Source organism: Loa loa (genome assembly GCF_000183805.2).
Source record: "Loa loa unplaced genomic scaffold supercont3.139, whole genome shotgun sequence".
Taxonomy (NCBI): Eukaryota; Metazoa; Nematoda; class Chromadorea; order Rhabditida; family Onchocercidae; genus Loa; species Loa loa.
The window spans coordinates 156,145-164,638 of NW_018108319.1; the positions used below are offsets into that span (position 1 = coordinate 156,145).

Below are 8,494 nucleotides of genomic sequence, written 5' to 3' on the forward strand. Positions count from 1 at the left end.
CCTCTCTCTCTCTCTCTCTCTTTCTCTTTTCCCGGCAAGGATAATATCCACAAAGTATTCCGGAAAAAACAGTTAGCGGTAGAGAAGCAAAGTGAAGACATTGTGAATCCTTGAATAGATAGATACATCTGTTTACAGCCACTGTCACTCTTGTCAATGTCTCCTACCCCCCAAAGAGGGAGAGAGAGAGGAGAGGAAGAGGGAGGGAAAATGTAATAACTGATAAGGCGGTATTTCTCGGATAATATCTCTCGATGTGATGGTCCCCTCTTCTATTGAACAGGGAAGGTCCCCCATTCCCCGTATGTTTACAAGCAATTCTACACATAAAATGCTATGAAGGATTAGTAGGGAGGAGGGGGGAAAAACATCTATTACTAAATAACAAACGAAAGTGAGCAACAAATTAGTATAAGGGGAAATTTGAAAAAAATTCTCGAGAAATCTCGAAATTAAAAAATGAGTTAAAATTTACGATATCTTAAAATTATCACACCAATCCGAAATGCTTTTTCGTGTCAATCTTTAAATTTAAAACTTAAATTTTATATCAATTTAATTTTTCGAAATTTTATTTCGTCGAAAAATTCAACTTAACTTTTTCGAAATCTGAACAAGGTTAATATTTGATATCAATTGAGATTAATTACTGCTTTATTAGCTAATACTTAATCGATTATATATCTGTAAGTATTTCGATACTGAAATTTTTACCTACCGGAAAGAAGTTATGCATGAGTCGGAATAACTCCTTATCCTTATTTATTTCGCATAATGTGCATTTTTTTTAAATTCATAACAAATTCTTATTTGTTTCCAAAAAAAAAAAAGAAAAGAAAAATTTCGTTAAAATCCGAAAAAATATGTTCCAAAAATAGTACGAAATAGAATGTAATAAATTGAGAAAAATTATGATAAAAATCTGGCAAATTATTTAAAATTTTTTTTTCTTTTTGAAATTTGATTTGCTTCATCTTTTTGATCTTTAAATGACACGAAAAATAAAAAGGGAAGAGTTAAATATAATGTTACAATTTTAAAATCACCAAGAAAAAAAAAAAGTCCAAAAATAGATGATAAGTAACTGAAGTTGTAGTATCAAAATATTACGACAAATGTCATATTTAAATGATATATGGCTCAGAAACTTTTCAGCTTTTTGAGAAAGCCAAATACCTCGAAGATTGTGAGTTTTTTTTTTTGGCGAGCCTAATGACTATAGGCTCTTTCTTTTTTTTTTTTTTCTTGTATAAATTACGATATCTAAAGCCTTATTAATAGTAGTATGATGGTATGATTTGATGGCAATTTTTTGTAATATAGCTAAATTAAAATAGAATTTAAGCTTATATATTAATCTCCATGTTATGCGGAACAATTACTTATCAAAATTGTTCAATAAATTTAAAATTACTAAAACCAAAATTACTCAACAATTGCTGGTCAAAATTACTCAGTAAATAAGAACTCAATTACCTTTGGAAAATAAATTATAAAATAAATAAATCATTAAATGATCAGATAGGTAAAGTATAATTCTGTCGTATAAACGAGATATAAATGAGAAATCTCACTTGAATTATCTGATTTATCACAAAGAAAAGGTATATATATCTATTCATTTATTTATTTGTTTACTTGTTTATTTATTTTGTTTATTTATTTATTTATGCTTTCTCCTTCATTGTATGCCAAAAAAATTTGAAACATTTGCATAGAAGCGTTGAAATATATCCGCAATATTACAGTTAAATTACAATCAAATAGAATAATTAAAATTTCCTGCAATTAATTGTAATTAATCACATCAACAAACTTCTCAATTATTAAATTACTGTTTTTACTTTGCAATCAATTCTTATTATTTTTTTATATGGGGGAAAGGATATGTGCAAATGCTTTTTTCTCCCTTTTAATTTCTGTTTTATATAAACTATTTTTGTTTGGATGAAAAAAATGAAAAACAAAAACTGAAATTAAATTGAGAAAGGTGATTATTGACTAAATTGATAAGGTTATTATTGATAAAGTTAATAAGAGTATTGCTAAGAATATTAGTAAGATAAACTATTGATAAAGTTACTACTAATAAGTTACTACTACTAATTACTACTAATACTATTAATAAGGTTACCCCTAAGGTTACTATTGATAATGTTATCACTACTACTACCTGGCTTATGCAAAAATTAACAGAGTGAATTAGAGATAGATTTCAAATATTATTTTTTTTGCCGGACAAAAATTATGCCAAATATTGTAAAGCATCCCAATGTTCCATTCCGGAAATATTTCATAAGAAATTTTTTTCTTGATTAATGTTAATGAAAAATGATACCATTTTGTTATGATGGACAGAACAATTTCATAGAAATACTTCGAATATTTACAATTAAATTTTTACGCTACTGTGTTTTGCCGCACCATCCTCTGCATTGGTACAGTTCCTTACCACATTCCGCTGGTCATTTTTGTCACTATACGGTCCCTTTCTCACTGGGTTACCCGTTCGCATTTTTTTTTTTCACACAATCCCTCATATAATATATTTTCCCAGCTATTTTTCTTTCATCATTAAAATACATTGTTTGTCACTTTGACATTATCAAACCATACTTTCCACTGGAAAATCCCGAATGATCCGAGATATTTTCCAAATCAGTTAATGTACGGTTACATAACTTTACGTCATCTGACCTCACGTTGTTGATTGACAAGAAAAAAAACAAACAAATCATATTTTCCATTACAAAATCCTAGGTAATCAGGATTGTTCTTCAAATTAGTTAAAGTACGTTTGTTGCTACATAACTAGTGTATAACCTCACGTTATAGATCGATGGATAAACAAAAAAAAAAAACCCAAAAAAACCCATGATATTTTTAAAATTATTGTGGCATCTTTAATACTGTCCACTCAGTTTTTATTTTCCCGTATACTTACTTTCCCTCTACAACAAATAGGTGACACGAAAAAAATTATCTGCTTTATCATGCAAAGAAGATGCTGACATTTCCTATAAGTAAGTATCTGACCTCTGCATGTTTTTGAAAACAGAAATTTAATTACCTTTTCTTCCCATGTTTTTTGTTTTTTATTTTTTGCAAAAAGAAAAACAAATGTTGAATTCTTTGTTCATTTTAATTTATAATACCCATGATAGCATATGATATGAGACAATTGATCGGATATTGTTAACAACACAATTGGAGAACGATAAAATCCATTTTCTTGGCTTTTTCCTTTTTTTTTTTTTGTTTTTATTTTTATAAAAAGTTATTTTGTTCATATAAAAAATAGAAGAAATATTAATAGATACAAAGAGAAAAGCATGATTCATTGTATTTGTGGCTCTAAGAAAGAGCCGTTGGGGTTTTTTTTTTAATGATAAATTTTAGGCACTTTAATGATACCATATAAATTTGATGCTACGTGCTGTAAATTGTACACTTCAGACGGGGCGAATAGGCCAGATTTTATCATGCCTGCGGTATCAATTATCAAGTTGGAATAGTAACAACGTAGCAACAACGAATGGTATCCACACTCTGTTTAAAAATGAGGTAAAGATAAGTTTTTATACTCTTCCTAAGTGGGAGGTGATTAGGCAAAAGGTCAGTGGGGAAAAAGAGAGAAGAGGAAGAAGGAGAGAGAGAGAGAGAGAGAGAGAGATGAGTGAGTGAGTGAGTGAGTGAGTACTATATTACCTGTATTATATAAAGACCTATAGCTATATTACCTATAGTAAAGAGAGAGAGAAGAGAGAACTACCTATGAAGATATTTAATCTGAAATGAGATAGAGGTTCAATCAATAGTGGGTGTGACCTTTGGTCAATAGTAGAAGTGACCATTTAGCAGGAAAAATAAAACATCAAATCTGAAATATGCTAAGGTAACAATTTCAATTTAATCCACTTTATCCACGTTCAATATTTAATTAATTGTTCAAATATTGTATTTCAAATTGATTTTGGAAATCAGAAATGAATGAAATGATAGTGATTTATTAATTTCCTTCTGATTTAGTTATTTAGTATTTAGAGGAAAATTACGATAACAAGCAATTATCACCCATTTTGAAATAATGAGATTAAAATTAATAATTGTAAATTGTGTATTATGATGAATTGCTGTTATATGTTTTAAAATTTTTTCCAATAGTTCCGATGTCTACCGCATATGAAAACGGGACGAAAATCGCGACGAAAGAAGATACGATTTTCGAGGAAGCGACATCGAAAGAATCGAACTGCCGGTTCAAGTACATCGTATGCAACGATACCGAAATCCTATTCGGCAAAGATTTTTGGCGCACTGAAATCGCTCGATCCGGCAAGTGTTATGCAAGCTCAGCAGCTGATGAATCAGTTTGTGAATACAATATTTCAACGATCAGCACAGGATGCACTCAGTGTAAACCATCTACATCCTCCTACATATTACTTATTCACCGTACGATTAACCCACAATCAAACAATCGGTCGAGTTGCGGCTACCAACCAACCACCATATTATTGATAATCAATTCGTTCTATCGAAGAGATGTCATCCGGTAATTGTCGATTACCACCAGGCTATCAGTTCGTTATGATTACTAGTCAGTGTTATCGCCCTCCCCGGTGATAGTGCATGATTAACATTTTGGTTGCGTTGCTTACCTTTTCTTTCGAATGATCCTATTTTACTTACCACTTATTGAATGATTAGAATATCGATACACTACAATTGCTAATTCAACTAGGTTTTTCCGAAATCCTCCGAAGCGCACTACATTCCCCCAATGGATATACTGCTCGACAGTTACTCCTGCACAGTGCCACAGCCAGCATAAGGTTGTATTTACATCGATGCCTTAATAATCAGCTAGTGCGAATAAGAACAATTGCTGATGTATTGCTGTACCATATTCTACCCATTTATTATCCGCCATCATTATCCATTTAAGATAGTAGATCAAACGATATTAACACAAATGATGTCCTGCTAAACTCCTTCCGTGCATGCCCATATATAGCTCACTTCTACTTCAGTGAACAATTTTGTTCGCCAACGGTACGGGACAGAATAACCTCCGATATGTAGTGTCAAATTTTATTGCTCTTACACTAGTAATAAAATGTGACTTCGAATTTCACATTATCCCAAGAGAACCCATGCCTAGTCCACGCATCAGTGTAAATATTCAGCTCAAACTAGCTCAAGTCAATTTAACTTTATTCAAAGCAAAAGTACATTACATCCCACATTGCAGAACATAACAACATGATCCTGACGAACTTTCCTGGTCAACACTCAGTCAGTAGATTCCTAACTAAATAGTTTGTAGCAAGATTCTGAAATACGATCATACGCTGCATCATAACAACAAAGACCGAATTAAAAAGACTGAAAATATTAAACTATTTTCAACAAATGGATTCCCAAAGCCTTTTTCTCCCTGCAAAACCCTTCGTCCCTATCATGAGATCACTTCCAGGAAGTTTCAGACTGCACAGACACTGGACATTACGTCCACACAACTACTTCGAACTTGTATATTTGGTAACAGCTTTGGTCCCCTCGGACACAGCATGCTTTGCCAGTTCACCAGGCAGAATGAGTCGCACGGCAGTTTGAATTTCACGTGATGAAATCGTCGAACGCTTGTTATACTGAGCCAAACGACTTGCTTCCGCGGCAATACGCTCGAAAACGTCGTTTACAAACGAATTCATAATCGACATTGCTTTTGATGAAATACCTACAAAAAGAAAGAAAAAAACGCGTTTAGGATGAAACACAAGTCTAAATACATTTGGACCTATAAGTTCACTTGTAATCCCATCCCAACACATTCATACCTCTCCCGAAAACATCATCTTCGTTAAAAAATCTGTACCTCCCTCACATCTCAATAAAACTCAAAATCGTACCTGTATCGGGATGAACCTGCTTTAGGACACGATAGATATATGCGGAGTATGACTCCTTACGTCGAGATTTCCGTTTCTTATCACTGCCGCGGACTTTTTGTGACTTTGCAGCTTTCTTTGCTCCTTTAGCAGATGGTTTTGGTGGCATCGTTCTAGCAAACCTTTAATTTACGACACACGAGACCTGAAGGGAAACCTTTATCAAAATCAAAAAACCACCCATATCTTTTCTTGACATGAACATTCCAGCGAACAATACGTACCTCATGACCTAATACAAGTTCTGTGAATTTGCTTGAGACAAACTGTTTCATTAAACACTATCACGAGAATATCTCCACACTTTCATCTGCGATATATGACATTTTCTCAAATACGGAACAAACGAAAAAGCGTCGTAGCGACGTACGCACACACCGCACCCCCGATCGATCCAACAGCCATTCGAGACCATCGAACACCCAACCGTAATGCAAAAATACCTCCCAACCTACGGTACCGCGTTGGTAACACCCCGCGCACTTCACACCGGTGAAGTTATCGCCTCCACGAAAATATTTGAACGATAAGCAACTCACTCGCACTCCCTTTTATATGAACTATCGAGCGTTGCATACCACAAGGCCACGCCCACTTTATTATAGGGAGTGGGCGTGGCCGATAGGTTGAGTGCGCTCGCTGACGAATATATATATAGAATGCTTGATTGTGTATAATCAGACGTGCTAGTTTGTGGCAGTACGATCTGGTCGAGCTGGTGAGGTTGGCGGTATTTAATGGTGGTGGGTGTTGTGGGTGAATGGTTGGGGATTCAGCTCTGGGTTGCTCTTGGTTCTCTGAGCATTTCTTAGGGAGGGAGAGGGTGATGATGACTTGTATGGGACTTAAGCAGCTGTTGTAAAGTTTCAGGGGAAGCCTGGCTGTCGTGGGTCTGCGTGAATTCGTTCAGAAGCTAGATTAAGGACTGTTTGGTTTTTTTTTAGATCGAATTATGTCAGGACGTGGAAAAGGTGGTAAGGCGAAGTCTTCTGGGAAGGCTAAAAGCCGTTCGTCGCGTGCTGGTTTGCAATTCCCGGTAGGACGAATTCACCGCCTGTTACGTAAGGGGAATTACGCGGAACGTGTTGGCGCTGGTGCTCCGGTTTATCTGGCTGCTGTGTTGGAGTATTTGGCGGCGGAAGTGTTGGAATTGGCGGGGAATGCGGCGCGTGATAATAAGAAGACGCGAATCAATCCAAGACATTTGCAACTGGCTGTGCGTAATGATGAGGAATTGAACAAGTTGCTCGCTGGTGTAACGATTGCGCAAGGTGGTGTATTGCCGAACATCCAAGCGGTTCTGCTACCGAAGAAAACCGCTGAGAAAGTTTAAGAGTTCAAAGAAATGCTGTTCTCCCGTAATAATGGGCTATTATTGATCATATTTCTGCCCTTTTTCCTGGTGGTGTAGAGAGGAGTTGGTGCAATTAGTTTGTCCCTGAATAATGCGTAAAGGTTTTACTCTATTTATGAGGTAAAGCTGTAGTCATAATGGTTATCAATTACACAAGCAGTCATTTGTGCTTTTATCTTCTACCTCTTATCACTCTCAAACCCTATGCAATTTATTGTTCGATATCATTGTCAATGTCTGTATATACTCGTATAATATATTATGGGAAACTTCCGCACAGATTTGATCTCGTGTATCATTCAGCGTTTACATTAATAAATACATTTTATATACATTGACGGACATATGAGTCACACACACCAGCATTGCGCGAAATATTTTGATGTTAATTCCATAAGAGGTCATTACAAACAGAGGTAAAAGATTAGCGATAATTATGGTGATAATTCTGTCGAAAAGTCTGTCCTGAATGACCGTAGTGAGTGACCTTACGTGACCCCACAAATTCACTAGCATTCAGGGTTCCACATGCTGTATTGATTATTGAAATTTGGCGAAACACTTTATGAAGGGTGGGATGCGTGGTACTGAAGCCGCCCCGATATGGTCATACCCGATATCGCCATATAATGAACTCATCCGTGCATTAACCGCCATTTTCTCATCACCGGTTGACATTGGACGTTAACAGATAGATGGGTGGTAAAAGGTAGGTAAAGGATGCCATCACACGTTACCGGAAAGTATCAAATAATAATATCCAAAGAATTACAAGATCTACAACTCGACGACTGGTACGTCGTGGTGAAAGTGGAACATGTCACAGAATTGATACATGAAGAAACACCCAGCGTGATAAAGTATTCCTGGAAATTGCTATGAAAAAACAAAACGTTAAACACTGATTTTCTCAACAGGAAAATGAAATAGTTCTCGCGGACTATGTATTAGTATCCGTGAAAACTAACACATTCTCCACGAGAACTAAGATATACTTCACAATATGAAAAATACCAACCGGGAGAACTAAGATATGCTTCTCCAATGAAAAATATCGTCAGCGAGAACTAAGATACACTTCGCAATATGAAAAATATAAGTCCACGGGAACTAAGATATACTTCGCAATATGAAAAATATCGACCGCAAGAACCAAGATATAGTCCGCGAGATGAAAAATATCATC

General features: G+C 35.2%; 4 protein-coding genes across 5 annotated transcripts; 3 read left to right on the forward strand and 1 right to left on the reverse strand.

The window, feature by feature from the left end:
* Window positions 1-3,426: 3,426 nt before the first annotated feature.
* On the forward strand, window positions 3,427-4,853 carry LOAG_10469 (hypothetical protein; the record flags this gene model as incomplete). The annotated part of the gene is made up of 2 exons (XM_020448170.1): window positions 3,427-3,564; window positions 4,165-4,853. 2 exons carry the CDS (start codon window positions 3,427-3,429, stop codon window positions 4,519-4,521), a joined length of 495 nt encoding a protein of 164 aa, XP_020301662.1. The 3' UTR covers window positions 4,522-4,853.
* Window positions 4,854-5,198: 345 nt separating this feature from the next.
* LOAG_10470 (hypothetical protein) lies at window positions 5,199-6,104 on the reverse strand. The gene is made up of 2 exons (XM_003145994.2): window positions 5,916-6,104; window positions 5,199-5,743 (listed from the first exon to the last, which is right to left on the reverse strand). The coding sequence occupies exons 1-2, from the start codon at window positions 6,061-6,063 to the stop codon at window positions 5,523-5,525; spliced, it is 369 nt and encodes a 122-aa protein (XP_003146042.1). The 5' UTR covers window positions 6,064-6,104; the 3' UTR covers window positions 5,199-5,522.
* A 72-nt stretch (window positions 6,105-6,176) lies between these two features.
* On the forward strand, window positions 6,177-6,471 carry LOAG_17856 (hypothetical protein). The gene has a single exon (XM_020450519.1). The coding sequence runs from the start codon at window positions 6,274-6,276 to the stop codon at window positions 6,448-6,450; it is 177 nt and encodes a 58-aa protein (XP_020305799.1). The 5' UTR covers window positions 6,177-6,273; the 3' UTR covers window positions 6,451-6,471.
* Window positions 6,472-6,643: 172 nt separating this feature from the next.
* Window positions 6,644-7,649, forward strand: LOAG_10471. Of its 2 annotated transcripts, XM_020448171.1 has the most exons (2): window positions 6,644-6,677; window positions 6,899-7,649. In XM_020448171.1, exon 2 carries the CDS (start codon window positions 6,907-6,909, stop codon window positions 7,285-7,287), a length of 381 nt encoding a protein of 126 aa, XP_020305800.1. In that variant the 5' UTR covers window positions 6,644-6,677; window positions 6,899-6,906; the 3' UTR covers window positions 7,288-7,649. The 2 variants fall into 2 exon arrangements, with proteins under 2 accessions (XP_020305800.1, XP_003146043.1); XM_003145995.2 differs by having other exon boundaries at window positions 6,644-7,649.
* Window positions 7,650-8,494: the final 845 nt, after the last annotated feature.

Bases quoted from the DNA above. Each gene is read 5' to 3' on its own strand.
- LOAG_10470 (XM_003145994.2), bottom strand. From the start codon at position 6,063: ATGCCACCAAAACCATCTGCTAAAGGAGCAAAGAAAGCTGCAAAGTCA. The intron at 5,744-5,915 runs GTACGATTTTGA...TTCTTTTTGTAG, and splicing joins GCAGGTTCATCCCGATACAG to GTATTTCATCAAAAGCAATG.
- LOAG_17856 (XM_020450519.1), top strand. From the start codon at position 6,274: ATGACATTTTCTCAAATACGGAACAAACGAAAAAGCGTCGTAGCGACG.
- LOAG_10471 (XM_003145995.2), top strand. From the start codon at position 6,907: ATGTCAGGACGTGGAAAAGGTGGTAAGGCGAAGTCTTCTGGGAAGGCT.